This window comes from Epinephelus fuscoguttatus, linkage group LG16, assembly GCF_011397635.1.
Source record: "Epinephelus fuscoguttatus linkage group LG16, E.fuscoguttatus.final_Chr_v1".
Taxonomy (NCBI): Eukaryota; Metazoa; Chordata; class Actinopteri; order Perciformes; family Serranidae; genus Epinephelus; species Epinephelus fuscoguttatus.
This window is the reverse complement of record NC_064767.1, coordinates 37,908,018-37,925,437: the sequence shown is the minus strand read 5'-3', so window position 1 is coordinate 37,925,437 and position 17,420 is coordinate 37,908,018. Positions and strand designations below refer to the sequence as shown.

At 41.2% G+C, this 17,420-nt stretch overlaps 1 protein-coding gene across 1 annotated transcript in view; it reads right to left on the bottom strand.

The window, feature by feature from the left end:
* The window catches only part of ctu2 (cytosolic thiouridylase subunit 2 homolog (S. pombe)), a 28,485-nt gene extending 16,434 nt beyond the window's left edge, over positions 1–12,051 (bottom strand). The window contains exons 1-8 of the mRNA XM_049601220.1: positions 11,663–12,051; positions 8,447–8,521; positions 8,278–8,356; positions 8,051–8,110; positions 7,412–7,472; positions 5,460–5,569; positions 4,929–5,170; positions 4,449–4,584 (exon numbers count right to left, since the gene is read on the bottom strand). Coding sequence (XP_049457177.1) covers positions 4,449–4,584; positions 4,929–5,170; positions 5,460–5,569; positions 7,412–7,472; positions 8,051–8,110; positions 8,278–8,356; positions 8,447–8,521; positions 11,663–11,718 — 819 coding nt within the window. The 5' untranslated portion in view covers positions 11,719–12,051. The remainder of the gene's footprint in view (positions 1–4,448; positions 4,585–4,928; positions 5,171–5,459; positions 5,570–7,411; positions 7,473–8,050; positions 8,111–8,277; positions 8,357–8,446; positions 8,522–11,662) is intronic.
* Between the last annotated feature and the right edge of the window lie 5,369 nt (positions 12,052–17,420).

Sequence of the window (17,420 nt, the reverse complement as noted above, 5' to 3'; positions counted from 1 at the left end):
AGAGAGAGTGACATACTGATGTCATGTGTTATTTGTGGAACATGTTCATGTTTTTATGTCTCAAAAAAGGAAAGTTTTCATTTAGGTCTGTTATTTTTATTGATTATATTACTGTCTTGGATTTATTACAGTGTTATTGACTGAAAAATATATTCTGGAATTCTGTTTTTGAATTAGTGACGGAGTCAGATAGCCTACTGAAAGAGGCCAAGATAGAAAAATGTTTTAAGCAGAAAGAGGAAAGTGAAAGAGAGGGCAAAGGGTCGACTGATGATGTCATGTTATTAGGGGACATGTTCAAATGTCACAAAGTCTTAAGAAAAAAAAAGAAAAAAGAAATAACGTTTTACTTTAAGTCTGTTATTTTATAATAAACAGTTCAACTAAACACTTTTTGCCAGCCTATTTGTTTAGCTGACATTTTTTCTTATCACTGGGATAACGCTGATTTGACAAAGTCAAATAAAAGTAGCTTTGCAAGTAGCAGGCTATGATAGTGAAATTTACTTTGATGTAGAGTAGGTGGTAGCGTAGCTCACTACATTTTCCAAGTAGCCTGCCCACCACTGCTACTTGGTTAGCACAAGCTGTCCAGATGCTAGCAAGCAAGCTAGCTAGCTAAATTTCAGGAGGACAACAGCCTTGTGGCAGGTGCAGGTCAGTACTGACAGCTTATGACATATTGAATTAAGTTTTAACTGGCAGGCAATTAGACAGATTGGCTTGGCAACTAAGATTTCAATGTGTTATTATTATAAATTATACATTACAATAATAGAGATGATTATTCAATCCACTTTTCATTTTTAGAGGTTCAAGCCCGAAGGCCTGAAACCCTATTTTATCATTATTTTTATTATTATTATATTATAATTGTTCAGAAATATTTTCACAAATTCCCGTGAGATGGTACATCGTAGAGACATGAAATTTTCACAAAAGATTGGAAGTTGTGTGCAAACGGTGCTCATGAAATAAAATGCTAATAGGCCAGATGGGGGTGCTATAATGAAGGTTCCAAAAAATTTTGTTTTGAAAGGCCACCACCCTCGCACCGTATGTCAGACTGACTTGAAATGTAACACACATGTTCAGGTGAATAGATTCTACGAAAGTCTCTAGAACCCTCAAGGTTCACTGAACTAGACTGTCCACCATATTGATTTTTTGAAAAACACATTTTTGACATCTCCTAATGCGAAGGTCTGATTTGTACCAACTTTTCTGTGAATCATCATGGGATGAAGCTCTTCAAAATCTATCAACAGCTTTTTGACATATTATTGCGTTTTGATGATACTGACCAATGAACTTTAGAAGGGGCGCGGCTCACACATTAATTGATTTTATTCCTTAAAGGGATAGTGCACCCAAAAATGAAAATTCAGCCATTATCTACTCACCCATCTGCTGATGGAGCCTCAGGTGAAATTTTAGAGTCCTCACAACACTTGCGGAGATCCAAGGGGAGAGGGGGTATCATCCAGCATGACCAGCAAAAGCATGTGTACACATATGAACGCGTGCCCATGTCTCACACTCTTGCGCAAGCACACACACGTGAACGCGGTGTAGAGAGAGGCAGTTAGAGCTACAGGCTACAGTGAGGATAAAAACAGAGTTCAAATGACATATTTCCAAACAACTATTTATGTTGGGGCTTCAGAACACTTGGATCACTACAGACGAGCAGTATGGAGATATTTTATGGTTTCAATTATGTGTTTTTGGATGTTTGAATCTGGGGCGCTGTAAGCGTTGTGGTGTTGCTACCCCCTCTCCCGTTGGATCTCCGCAAGTGTTGTGAGGACTCTAAAACTTCACCTGATCCTCCATCAGCATATGGGTGAGTGGATAATGGCTGAATTTTCATTTTTGGATGCACTATCCCTTTAACCGTTGAGCCATTCATGACAAAAATTGTAGGAAATGTTAACATAAGTAACTGAATCATAATGTAAAAGTTTGATTCAAATCAACCAACAGGGGGTGCTACACATGCAAAAAGTTGTTCTCATAATCAGCCATACAACATTTTCTATTTCTTCTCATTTTAACCAAATGTCACCAAAATATTTGACAATATACCTGAAATCAGCAGAATGATGTGCGTTTTTTTCCTCCAGAATTTTATCAACCTTGCTTTAACTGTTATTGATATCTCACTGCATTTGAAAGATATTGACCAATGATCTTTAAAGGGGGCGTGGCTCACAAAATGATTCCACAACATTTGGGCCAATCATCACAAACCTTGCAAGCAATATCTTAAAGGGATAGTGCACCCAAAAATGAAAATTCAGCCACTATCTACTCACCCATATGCCGACGGAGTCCCTGGTGAAGTTTTAGAGTGCTCACATCCCTTGCGGAGATCGACGGGGGGAGCGGCTAGCACACCTAATGGCTGACAGCGCCCCAGACTAACGTCCAAGAACACAAAACTGAATCCACAGAGTATCTCCATACTGCTCATCCATAGTGATCCAAGTGTGCTGCAGCCCCAACATAAAAAGCTGTTTCGAAAAACGTCATATGAACTCTGTTTTTAGCCTCACTGTAGCCTGTAGCTCTGACTGCTTCTCTGTGCTCCGGGTTCCTGTGTGTGCGCTCAGGGTGAGACCAGCGAAAGCATGAGCTTTGCTCACCCGTGTTTACATCACATGACACGTGCACCGCAGGGGGAGACAACGTAACCACAGAGCTGAAAGATAATTTGCACTACAGTCTTTTAGCAAAGGACAGCCCAACATGTCTGAAGACTTTGAAACTGAGGAGGAACAGCATTTCTTTGTTGAGCCGTATTTGTTTGAGCCCAAGTATATGGACGGAACTCAGGCTACTGGACGAAGCAGCCGCCGCAGCTCATGAGCCTCAGCCAGCCGCAGAATACTGGAGTCGAGCACTGGAAACCTGGTGGTGTAGTTGTTTCAAATGCAAAGCAATGCCAACGGATGAGGAAAGTCTTTGCTGCTCAGACTGAGAATTGGCGATGCCTGCACTTGAGAATCTGGACATCAGTACTGATGAGACTGCTGCTCTTCAGAGATCACCGATCACCCTGAGCGCGCACACACGTGAACGCGGAGCACAGAGAAGCAGTCAGAGCTACAGGCTACAGTGAGGCTAAAAACAGAGTTCATATGACGTTTTTCCAAACAACTTTTTATGTCGGGGCTGCAGCACACTTGGATCACTATGGATGAGCAGTATGGAGATACTTTGTGGATTCAATTTTGTGTTCTTGGACGTCTGGGGCGCTGTCAGCCATTAGGTGTGCTAGCCACTCCCCCCGCCGATCTCCGCAAGGGATGTGAGGACTCTAAAACTTCACCAGTAATAATAATAATAATAATAATAACAATAATAATACATTTTATTTATAATGCCCTTTTCATCAAAAGATCTCAAAGTGCTACAAGTTGAAAACAAAGAAAGATTAAAAAAAAGGAATGGAGGAGAAAAAAAAACAAGATGAGCAGTTATTTAAAAGGATTTAAACAAAAACATCTAAGGGGGACCAAAAAAGAAAGAAATGTCTTAAGACCTTTTTTAAAACAGTCAGTGGACTGTGGTACCCACAAGGTGTCAGGGAGAGCATTCCACAGACCAGGGCCTCCATCGGCATAGGGGTGAGTAGATAATGGCTGAATTTTCATTTTTGGGTGCACTATCCCTTTAACAGGTATAAGGAACATATCCTGAAAGTTTCATTATGTGTCCACTAGGGGGCACCACAAATGCAAAAAATGGGCATGCAATAATACAATTCAGACTATAAAGCAGAAATTGATTGTCCAATCATTACAAACTTGCAGGGTATGTTGAATAATAAATATGAACCACGTGTATTAAATAGTTTTGAAATCAGTCAATAGGGGTTACCACAAGTTCCAAAAACGTGCAATGGCCTTTCACAAAATTTGGCCATAAATCAGTCAGGGTTTGTTCAAACATCAACAAACTCAGTAGACATTTTAAATTAAGCCATTAAAGCATGTCCCCAAAATGTTTCTGCAGTTGACTAATAGGAAACAACAGAGTTTCCAAAGAGGAGTGTGGCCCAGTAGAGATTTGGTCATAAATGAACGAGCATCTGTCTGATTGTCATAAAACCTGTGGTAATCCTTAATGCAGGTGTCCTAAACTGTCAAAGGTCTTGATTCTACCCAGCTTTCAAGTTTTAAATGTCCATGCTGGCTTGAACCCCGGAACTGACGCTTGCGGCTATATTTATTATTATTATTTTCTTCGCATTTTTCCTCATCTTCCCTTCAATTTGCCAAGGCCACCTTTGAGGCCCCTGAGGGGGGCTGGGGCCCCCACTTTGATAATGATTATCAAAAAGGAAACACAACTCTCTGGATCAGGCTGAATGTGACTTAACAGTAAATAGAGCGTTCTTCCCTCTCTGTGTATCATGTGTACACACATCCACACCTACGCACCGTGTCCTGAGCCAGTTGTGCTCCTCTGCCCAGTGATATACTGGTGAGCAGTTTAACAGCCAGTCTGGTGCAGTTGTCTCCCAGCATCAGTTTACTGTAGCCTTCAGTCCGAGCTGTGTGCACCAGCACATGCTGCCTTTAACAAGAAAACACAGTGAGGTTTGCAAATCTAAACATACACACTGCACCTCTCCAACCTGACTTTATGTTTTAATCACCATAATAATGATCATTGGTAAGGCCAATGCCAAATTTATATTTGATTTTCTCTGCACCCAAACCACTGCTCTCTTGGCCTCCCATCTGTATTCAAGCACTTGTTACTGACCATGTGGTTTCATTTCAGAAGGGAGTAAATTATATTCCTATGGGAAGTACACACAAATTGAAATAAATTTTTAAAACAATGGAGAAGAGAGTGACTCCCTGTTGTCCTTCAGAGAGTCAAATTCTGTAGAAGTACACACTCCTCTGTCTGACCTTAATGTGTTGAGCAGGTCTTCACTAGCTGTCAGTGTTTTAGCAGAGCCAATCAGCTGCTGCAGGGAGTGTGTATGGGACTCCAGAACAACGGGTACTGATGTTTCCTCCTGTTCCTGTTGTGCCAAACAGCTTCTGCTGTCGCTCTGAATGAAGTGATCCACAGCTGCCTTGTAGGCACTGGCTGGTCGCTCAGAAGGTGATGGGGCCGTCACCACGACTGAGCTGGGAAGATTCAGAACCTGAGAGGAGGTTAGCGGACACATTCAGTAAAACCTCTGATTTGTTAGTCAGTGTGACAGCACTTAGTTCAGACTTATAATGTGTTAAAGTGTTACAGGTTCAAACTTAGCAGATTGCTGTTGGACTTTTATGTAAAAGTGACATTTACTCAGACATGACACTGACATGTAAAACTGTAGTCAAATTTAGATAACAAAGTGCATGTTTGAAAGGGACTTTAAACTCAGCCTGGATTTAGTAGATTGCATGTTAAGTGGTGTTACAGACCCCTTCTGTGTCCACACTGACCTGTTCCAGAGGCACTATGTGGAAGGGGAAACCAGTAGCTTTGAACACAGCCTGCAGCTCAGCCACTGTCCTCTGTCTTTCCTCCATAGATTGACCTACAGCACCGCCCTCTGGGAACATACATACACACGATCACTGTAAAGCGTTTTGGCCGGAATCATTTCTGAAAGAACAGAATTCCTCCTGACATACATGAAAATTATTACAGTCAATTTATAGGGATAGTTTAAATGTTTTTGAAGTGGGGTTGCATGAGGTACTTATCCATAGTCAATGTATTACCTACAGTAGATGTTAGTTGGTATGCCCCCAGTTGGGAGAAGCAGGCTGTAATACAGCCACAGAGGCTAAGCAATGTACTGCTGTGGAGGGGTCTGCAACAAAAATATTTTAACCACCTAAAAAAAATCTAACATAAAACAATCAATATCAGTTTAAGTGTACGCGGTATATTTAGAGTATTTTCACCACCTTACTTTTCCATCAGACAACCATTTCCAACACAGAACTGAAGCCGTGATATCAATCACTGAAAAACAGTGATTTAACACTGCCACAGGAGATGCTGGTCTACCGCTACCTCAATCAGTTATTTTTTTGTATTTTTGTGTGACTTTGGCATTTTAAGTGGTTAGTTTGGATTCACCAAAGTCACACAATAACACAAAGCAGCAGTAGACTAGCAGCTCTCATGTTCAGCAAGCTAAAATTACTGTTACTGGCTTTGATGAGAGCATAGATCTGGAACTGAAGCTGCTATGGTTTCCCTGTCAGAATGAGCTGTCTGACGGAGAGGTAAGCATTGACTGTCAATAAAACATATACCTAATCTGATTTAAAAAATTTTTTTAGGTGGGATTTTTTTTAGATGGCTAAAATACATTTCGTTGCTGACCTCCATCCAGAACAGTACATTGCTTAGCTTTCGTTTTGGCACTCCTGCCACTTCTCCATTTGGGGGTGTACTGACAGACATAGAACATAGGTAATACAGTCAGTATGTTTACATGACATTAGGGAAAATTGATTTATTGTGTTAGTCCAACTAAAACCGCACTTTTAAAATGCATGTAAACATGTAAGTCTGACTGAAATCATTCTAAAATGAATTTCTCAAAGTTGGACTAACACACCTAAATAATGAGATTGTGAGTCAAATTCCTCCTGCATGTATATGGTCAATCAGACCCAAACTTGCCTAGGCGCTCTGCGCATGCTCCACAGTTTCCGCCCTGGGCTTTGACCCAGAATTCGAATAGCATCAAATATGCGACAGAACAAGAAGCCCATAACAACATGGCAAAATCTGCATCCAGTGCCAGAATGTACTGAGCTGTAAAGTTGTCCACCATGGTAACAGTTCACCATTAATTAACCGCAGCAAACTTGTTTGTCAATTGTTTGGTCTTTGACATAATAGGTCAACCGGAAAAAAGTTGAGTTGAACAGGGGCATGTCACTACCTATCGAAGTGAAGTCGGACAATTAATTGATTCTCCTTCTGTGCTTGTATACTGGGACAAGGACAGCAGTCCAATTAAATGGCCTAGTCGAGCTATAACTGTATTTCGACATAACTGTGCATGTAAACGTACTGATTGTTTTTGTCTGTAAAGTCTGGTGGCTTTAAAGAGAGCATAGTTGGGGAACTGAAGCCGTTATGTTTTACCCTTCTAAGAATGGGAATTCTGATGGAAAGATAAAGAAAGCCAAAAAACTCTCAATATAGCATACACTTAATCAGTTAGAAATTTTTAGGTGGCTAAAATACGATTTGCTGCTGACCCCCATCCACAACAGTACATTGATTAGCTTTCATTTCTGCCATTTTTCCAACTTAGGGGTTGACATCTACTGTAGGTGATACACTCACTAGGGATAAGTACCCCATACAATTCCAGTTTAAAAAATCTGAACTATCCCTTTAATTGTCACACTTTCAATATATTTACCGTCAATGTAGACAATGCCAGGTAAGAATCTCAACTTCTTGTGAGCATTCTGACTCAAACCCTGGATTGAAGAAAAGGTTTTCAGTTGCATGAATAATATCAACACAAAAACAAGGAAACAGGGTTATATTGGATCCACATGGTCATCCAGAAACCCAAGAAATTACAATTATACAGCCGGCTTTTAAACAGCAATCCACCATCTTTTATGTAATTTAACGTTGGGGAAATTGGGTCAGGATTCTTAGTAAAAATAATCCATTTGTTGTTGTTATTTTGGCTCTGAAGGCAAGTGCTTGACACACAACCTGACAGACAGACAGACAGACCCTGCCATCCTTGAGACCTAAAGCAAGCAGGGTAAAATTACTAACAGCTCTTAAGTTGAATCACACAAGTAGCCAGCTCTCAGTCAGAACATACATAAGTTTTGGCATGGATACAACTGTCATTCAACAAGAAGCATGTGTAGTAAAACTTTGCAGCACCGGAGACATTTGGATCATTGTAGTTTCTTTTCCAGTAGGACAGTCTAACTAAACAATGGGATTATTTCTCTGATTTAAACATTAAATGATAGAATGACTCTGTTAAAAGATGCTTTCATTGTGACAGAGGGACAATAAGACAAACGGGTACCTCTTGGACTTGACTTAGCATTGAACAGGAGGAAGGACCTCCAGATACAGCCAGCAACACCTACAACCAGAGAAGACACTCAGATATATGCATCCCACCTTTTCAGTTCATTGTAATTATTCTGTGACAAACAAAAACAAGTCAAGTTAATTTTGTCATGTGGTATCATGAGAGAACACGAGTTATAATTCAAAGAATAAAGTGTACAAGGTAAGCACACAGCTTACCTTCTCCCCAGGGTAAATGACCCTGTTTTTGCCCAGCATGGCTCTGAACTTATGAATGAAGTATTCCCTGAAACAGCCCCTAACACAGACAGAGACATGATATGAGCAAAGTCATTACCCAGCAGTTTTAAAGTAGACGGCAGTAAAGCAGGAGTGTTGTGTGTCTTACCTGCAGTACGTATCTCCAGCTCTAATGACCACTGCTGCTGTCCCCTCTTTGCATTTGACACATTTCTTAGAAACACTAAAATAAATTGAGGAACAGCAGACATCTTAAAAACTCATGTGCATATCTTAATATTTTAGATGGATAGATTAGATAAAATGAGATTAGATAAAATAGAATAGATAGATAGATAGATAGATAGATACAGTGTTTCCACTACATTCATTTAGCAGCAGCGGCATTCCTATTGGAATTAACGTTATTCGCGGGATCTTGCAATGTTTCAGAATTCCAAATACAAACACAAATAGGGTGTAAATATCTAAAGAAAATGTATATGCAAATTGGGCAAAGTTAATATAACCAGTAACTGAGTGACAGTCCAGCAGCCTAAAGACAGGGGAGCAAGTGAGTATTCATTCAGTTCAATCCGTTCCAACCTGCTGTTGCTGGGAGGAGATGAATAGCCTTATGGCCTGGGGGACAAAAGACTTCCTCACTCTGTCTGTTGAGCAGGACTGGGAGAAAAGTCTGCCACTGAATATACTCCTCTGCTTAGTGAGTGTGCAGTGCAGAGGATGATGGGGATCATCCATAATGGACAACTGTGTGCCAACTACAGAACGAGCTCACCTCACCCGCCTGTCCAGTCGAGTAGCACTCATCTTCTTAATGCTGCCACCCCAGCACACCAGAGCGCAGAAGAGAATGCTAGACAACTGGCTGGTAGAACATCTGCAGAAGTTTCCTACAGATGTTGAAAGACCCTCAGCCTCATTTTTTTGTGTGCTGTCATATGTACTGCAAAAATGTCTAAATGTACTGTGGAGGTTAAGTGTGATTAGAATACCACATACTACATTACAACAGTAATAGAGAGGGTCTCACATAATGTATGTAACTGCATCCAAGCTAACATTATGTCCAGTGCATACAGCAGACAATATCAGCTTCATTAACTACTGAGCTGGAATAATACCAACTGTCCCAGGTGGTGATTTGGATTCTTTCATATGCAATTGTGTTGAAGAGTAGTTGGTCGCTGAAATAGATTTTCTCCAACTGGCCATTTTTCTCCTACAACAAATAACTCTTTTAGTGTACGTTTGACATGTGGAGTATTGTGTGTATAGTTACACAGCAATGCAATGTAATACTGCAGGACCTGCCTAAGTTGATTTTGTATGTGAGTGGTACACTGAGCATTTAATCAAATGACCAAGGCAGTGAATAGAGCTTGAGGGTATGGTTTTGACAGGCTGCTTGTCTGGGTGACTCCATAAGTATTTTACTTAAGTATACTATAAGTATACCTTTTTTTAAACTAAAACTTAAGTTAGTATACTTTCAGTTTACTTTGAATGTACTATCAGGGATATACTAAACAAAAGTATACTTAGTTTATACTGACAAGTACACAGAAAAAGTTTAAGTATACTTTGCCTATACTTTTACTTACATGCAAGTATATTTAGCCTATACTTGTATAGAAAGTATATAGAAGCCCTGTCTGCACTTAAAATGAAGTTGTTGTTTTTTTTTCAAAAGTGTGTTTGTATATATGGGAAAGTATATATGTTCAGATGAAAAAAAGTCCCAAGTTCAGTTCTTTAGTTCAGGAAAATAAAGTTTATTGTTTTGAATAATGAAAAGGCCCGAGATGTCTTTCTACATCTACTTGAGTGTCTTCAAGGTAAATAATCAGACTTGTGGACTAGTATTACAGTATGTTTATTTACAGTATTCTACAAAGTATACTTTCATGAATTACTGTACACCTTTGTGTGTGGTAAACATAAGAGTAGTACACTGAGTAAGAGGAGTATACTTTGGGTATACGAAAAGTAAAATGTGAGTATAAGGTTAGTGTACTGTACATATAGGAATAATATAATTTAAGTATAAGAATAGTATACTTTGAGCAGCGGTGGTATACCTTGAAGTGTAAGTGTAGTATAATGTAAGTATAGGTGCAATGTACTTGTAAGTATATGCAAAGTATAATTTGAGTAAGTATAAAAATAGTGCAATTCAAGTATAACAGTAGTATACCTTTAGTATTAGAATAGTATAAAGTAAGTATTTGAATTGTGTACTTTAAGTATACACAAAGTATTATTTGAGATGCCTATATGAATGGTACATGTGAAGTATAACGGGGCAGCAGTAGCTCAGTCCATAGGTACTTGGGTTGGGAACCGTAGGGTTGCCTGCTCAAGTCCCAGTCCGGACCAAATATGTAGCGTGGACTGGTGGCCCCAACCGCTGGGGCACATAATAAAATATATAAAATTTAAAATTAAGACTACTACTACTGAAGTATAATCTAAGTATAGGAGTAGTGTACTTTAAGTATACACAAAGAATAATCTGAATATATGAATGGTATACTTTAAGTATACGAACAGTACTATTCAAGTATAAGTATGAGTACTACACTACAAGTTCACTCATAGCATACTTTTAAGTATGCTCAGCGTTTACTTACATATAGTTCAAGTATACTCAGAATTTACTTAAGTATACTTAAAAGTGGGCCAAATTAGGACACTTTTAGTATACAAGTATACTTACTAGTACATGTGTGAGTATACTACTAGTACACTGATATAAGTAAAGTATACTTGTGAAGTACACTTAAAGTTTACTTAATCAGGGGCGTTGATGGCTTAGTGGCAGAGCAGGCGCCCCATGTACAAGGCTGTTGCTGCAGCGGCCTGGGTTTGAGTTCAGTCTGTGGCCCTTTGCTGCATGTCTCTCTCTCTCTCTCTCTCTCTCTCTCTCTCTCTTTCTCTCCCCTTCACACTTCACTGTCCTCCTGTCAATTAAAGGCAACAAATGCCCTAAAAAATATTAAAAAAAAAAAAGTTTACTTAAGTATACTTGAGAAAATGAACTTCAAGTATACTTATTTTTGGTATAACTAATACATATATCCAATGATACAAAGCAACAACACATGGCCGTTTTTAATCTAGTGAAATAACGTTACTAAACAAAGATACTTCTGATAGATCTTTGACAAGTAGATGTTTTCATATTGGACATGTCTGCCGTGCTGATGACACATGACTCTCTTAGCTGTCTCCAGGGTGAAGATGACTACATGTCAGTTTCAAAGATGCCGCGTGCCGGCACATTTACAGTAAAGTTTATAATGTGTACCTTGAATATGCAACACATATGTACCACCATGTACACACTGATGTGATTACCTACCTGGGCACGTCCACGCGCTCCAGCTGATCGTGGTAGTCTTCATCCACCTGGCACATAGTGAAGATGGCTAACAGGCTCAGACAGTGGTTACTACTGAATCAGATCCCTTCTTAGAGTTTACAAGGATACGAGCTGTTGGTTAGACTTATCGTTGTGTCTAACTTAAAATTCGTAGATCAGTGACGCAGCTCTAAGCTGCTATCTAATGAGTTAGCTTGAAATGCCAAGCAGCGTTTAGATAAAGTCGATACATACAGCCTCGCGTTTCTGCGATATGTTACGCTGTTATGCCGTTAACTTAAATATTTATTCTACTGACTTTATTTCGATAACAACTGTGTGATAACAGTCTCGTGGTGGTGTTTCCCATGGATGGACTTGTGGCTCTTTTTGATGACGTACAGACTCTTCTTCTTGATGTTTTGCCTACATGTTTCACGGGACTTTACCGCCACCAACTGGTAAGGAGTGTGGGTCGGGACAACGAATGAAAACTAGACATACTAAATAAAAACTAGAGAATGCTGCATGCTGAATAGCTGACGCTACACTGCAGTGCTGGCTTTAAAAGTTGAATATGCTTCCAGCATTCACACCCAATAAAAACAAACATCAAATGAACATCAGTGTTGGAGAAACTACTTTGAAAGCATAGCTTTGGAGCTACCAATTACTCCACTCTCTAAGTTAAACTACAGCAAAGCTAGCCAAGACATCTAGTTTAAGTCTACGTATAAAAAGCAGTTCACGCTACTTTTGCTCTAGTTTGAACCAATAGAAAAAGTAGTTCAAACTACGTTTTCAATACAAATGACTAAAATTTGCAGTGTATAACGTTACATGTTATACAGTAATACAAAAAAAGTCACATGCTAGCAAAAAATTGACTCAGTTGAGTTTATCGCAAAAAGTGGCCACTTGTTCACAGGTCATATTAACAAAACAAACAAAAAAAGAAACACCAGGACCTGGTATTGTACTCAGACCTAAAATGGCACACTCATAGTCCCATATTTAATAATTTCAGTCTTAATAGAGGAGAAGCCCCTTTTCAGTTCTCACAATTGTCTACAAGTGGTATTGATACCTTGTCAGATGTATGGGATGACGACGTAAGATCTTTTAATGATTTGTGTACTATGTACAATGTCCCTAGACGTTCATATTTCTTTTACCTTCGGCTCAGATTAGCAATGCGAAACTATGGGATTCTGTGGCGTGTAGCTTTTACAGCTCATCCACTCCATTCTTTGCTAGATGTGGGAGGTCGAACTAGAGGTTAAGTATCTACAATTTATTCACTCTTAAACTCTATGTGCAAACCACCAAGCAAAAATGCATAGTGCCAAACAGTCAACTATTGATGCCTGGGCCTCCCTTATTGACAAAGTGAAAGATCTTTTGTGCACATCCACTGGGTCATAGTCCACATAACCTATTTACTTCTATCTTTATCTTTAATTAAATATATACGTATATTCCTTTCATATATTCCTTTCCTCTTTATCTTTTCATTTTAATGTAAATTATGTACTATTATTGTTATAATAATTATTATGATGGTTGTTATTATTATTATTGTTATTTTCCTTATTAATTTACTTTTCTCTCTCACTTGATATACTGTGGCCAATTAATGCGAACCAGTTGCCGCCAGGGGTGGGGGACACTGTTGTGTATTATTGTGACTGTTGTTTGTTATATATGTTAAAACAACAATAAAAAGTTGATAACAATAAATAGAAACCCCACTATCAACAGGAGAGTACAAGGAATGTCAACTTTGGTTTTGTATACAATGTCCATCCTGTATGTATCATCACAATGTGGCTGAGTTAGGGGAGACAGGGGGCAATTGTAGCCTAACAAGAGGTAATTGTAACATCTCAAATTGCACCAATTAGAAATGAGACAGAACCATGAAACTCATTATGCACGTGGTCTGTTATCTCTGTAGTTTAACTTCCTCCTGTGTGAAGTTTTGGTAGCTTGTGAAGCTGTTCTTTCAAAGTAGAGTCACCAACACTGATGGTAAGTCTTCTTCCAGCTGAGATTTGGGAGATTAACTATGACGACACCATCTCTGTGTGAGCACTGAGCTAAGCCCACTCTTTTTCACATGCACTATACCAATGGGCTAGCGGCCTTTGCTGTCAAAAGAGCCATTTTCAGCCCAAAATTCTGTCTGGAGCTGCAACACATTTTTGAGCCTTAGTGAAGGTAACACAGCCCAGTAAGTCTAAATTAGCCTATCAACATTTCTAATAGGTCTAAATAAGCATTCATTGATGTGTTTTATTACAAGGTGGCTCCTCTGCACTGGGTTATTTATTATTATTATTATTATTTGGTACTTAAACTTTGCAGCATGAAAGCCAACAAATGTCCGTCAACACACTATTAAATTCTTTATTGTCGTCCAAGACTTTATCTTTTTTAGAATCCATCGCTAGTTTAGCTAACTAGGGCGGCAGTGGCTCAGGAGAAAGAGCGTTCATCCAGTGGTTCAATCCCTCTGTTTCTGCGGTCTAGATCTTTTAGTATCCTTGGGCAAGATACTGAAACACAAATTGTTCCCAATAGGTGTATGTGAATGATGAGCTGGTGGCATGTGAATGATGAGCTGCTATGGTAGCCTTGGCCATTAGTGTATGAATGTGTGTTTGAATGAATGAAGGCTGGCTTGTGTTGTGCGGCGCTTTAAATAGTCACCAAGACTGCAAAAGCACTATATAAATGCAGTCTATTTACCATATACTAAGCTAGGGAGACTCTAGCCACAGCTTTGAGGTTCAGCAAAATTTAGAAGGAATGGCGTCATGCAGGCCACAGACATCTGCTACACATTTTAGAATGTTAAAGTATTGTTCTTATTCTCCTCATTTTCACGACTGGAAAATGTTTTTACGACTGGAAAAACAGAAAAAGGCATCCTGTGGGGGGTGCTCCGGGAGTATGGGGTTGGTGGCCCCTTGCTAAGGGCCATCCAGTCCCTGTACCAAAGGAGCATGAGTCTGGTTTGCGTGGCTGGCAGTAAGTCAGACCTGTTCCCGGTGAGGGTTGGACTCCGCCAGGACTGCCCTTTGTCACCAGTTCTGTTCATAACTTTTATGGACCTCTCGGTGGGGCGGTTCGCAGCCGACTGTGAAGCGGCTGGGATGAGAATCAGCACCTCCAAGTCTGAGGCCATGGTCGTCAGCCGGAAAAGGGTGGATTGCCCACTCCGGGTCAGGGGGGAGGTCCTGCCTCAGGTGGGGGAATTTAAGTATCTCGGGGTCTTGTTCACGAGTGAGGGTAGGATGGAGCAGGAGATTGACAGACGGATTGGGGCGGCGTCAGCAGTGATGCAGGCGCTTAACCAGTCCGTTGTGGTGAAGAGGGAGCTTAGCCAGAAAGCGAAGCTCTCGATTTACCGGTCAATCTACGTTCCAACCCTCACCTATGGTCACGAGCTCTGGGTAGTGACCGAAAGAACGAGATCGCGAGTGCAAGCGGCTGAAATGAGTTTCCTCCGCAGGGTGGCTGGGCTCAGCCTTAGGGATAGGGTGAGGAGCTCAGACATCCGGGAGGGACTTGGAGTAGAGCCGCTGCTCCTCCACATCGAGAATAGCCAGTTGAGGTGGTTCGGGCATCTGGTAAGGATGCCTTCCGGACGCCTCCCTTGGGAGGTGTTTCGGGCATGTCCAACCGGGAGGAGACCTCGGGGCCGCCCCAGAACACGCTGGAGGGATTACATCACCCGGCTGGCCTGGGAACGCCTCGGGGTTCCCGCGGAAGAGCTGACGGAAGTGGCTGGGGAGAGGACTGTCTGGGCTTCTTTGCTGAGGCTGCTGCCCCCGCGACCCGGACCCGGATAAGCGGAGGACGACGACGAAAAACAGAAAAAGAAATTAGAATGTCAAAAAATTGGTGTTCATTTCCAGATAATTTTTTGTCAAAGCCACAGTGAGCCTCCAGAGAGGGGCAAAAGAGCCACATGCAGCTCCAGAGCCACAGTCTGCCTATCCCTGTACTACACAAAGGTAAAAGATGAAGTGAGCATGCCTTCACAGCAGTCAGGATAAAAGGGAGGCGGGTCAGCAGGGATTCAATTACAGTAGAGAAGCAATGATAAAGAAAAAAAAAATAAAATGTAGTTGCAAGAAGATGCTGCTCATATCCTGTTTATCATATCATCAGAAATAAAGACATGTCGGGTCATGGGGGCAGCAGGCTGGGCAAAGCACCCCAGACATCCCTCTCCTCAGCAATGCTTTCCAGCTCCTCCTGGGGGACCCCAAGGCGTTCCCAGGCCAGATGGGACATGTAATCCCACAAACATGCTCTGGATCTGCCCTGGGGCCTCCTACCAGTGGGACGTGCACAAAACATCTCCAGTGGCAGGTGCCCAGGAGGCATCCTGATCAGATGCCTGAACCACCTAAATTAACTCCTTTAAACGCGGAGGAGCAACAGCTCTATTCCAAGCTCCCTCTGGATGTCTGAGCTCCTAACCCTATCTCTAAGGCTGAGCCCAGCCACCCCATGGAGGAAACTCATTTCGGCCGCTTGTATCTGCGATCTCATTCTATCAGTCACTACCCAGAGCTCATGGCCATAGGTGAGGGTTGGATGGACCAGTAAATCAAAAGCTTCGCCTTCTGGCTCAGGTCCCTCTTCACCACGACAGACCGACACAGCGCCTACATCATGGCAGGTGCCACACCAAACCACCGATCCATCTCACGCTCCATTCTACCCTCACTCATGAACAAGACCCCGAGGTTCTGGAACTCCCCAAACCCGGAGCGGGTAATCCATCGGTTTCTGACAGAGAACCATGGCCTCAGATTTAGAGGTGCTGACTCTCATCCTGATCGCTTCACACTTGGCTGCAAACCGTCCCAGTGCATGCTGGAGGTCACGGTGGGATGAAGCCAGTAGAACCACATCATCTGCAAAAAGCAGAGATGCAATTCCGATGTTCCGAAACTGGACCTTTTCCTCCCCCCAACCGCGCCTCAAGATCCTGTCCGTGAAAATCACGAACAGGATCAGTGACAAGGGATAACCCTGGCAGACCCACCAAGAACCAGTCTGACTTTAAGCCGAGTATGCGGACACAGCTCTCACTTTGGTCATACAGGAGCCAAATGGCTCGTAGCAGTGTCCCTGGTGCCCCATATTCTTGTAGTACCCCCCACAAGACCCAAGATCAAGATTAACTTTATTGTCCCACTAGTGGGACATTTGTCTTGGGCTTTTTCACCCCTGCTGCAGCCATAAAACACACTGGTAACACAACATAAAAACAGGTGAAAAATAAATAAATAGTACAACATAGTCAATAGATAAAGTGCAGCAGGCAATAAATAGTACAACATAGTAATAAATAGGAGCTTAAAAAACAGTAAAGAAACGTTATAAAATAAACAGCATATAGCAATTTAAAACAGTAGCCCTAAAGTGCAGTAGTGCTTGCTACTTCGCTTTATCTGCCACTGTTAACAAATTTAATAGAAGCAGGGACAGAGGAGTTTTTGAATCTATTAAATCTGCACTGGGGAACTCTGAACCTTCATCCTGAAGGTAACAACTCATACTCTGAGTGCAGGACATGAGACACATCATCAATTAATTTGTTTGCCTTGCACAATGTGGCCTGTTGTAAATGCTCTGCATGGATGAGTGCTCTCTGATGCCAATAATTTTCCACGCAGTGTGAATTAATCGCAACAACTTATTTCTCAGCTGGGCAGAGAGGTTGCCAAACCAAGCT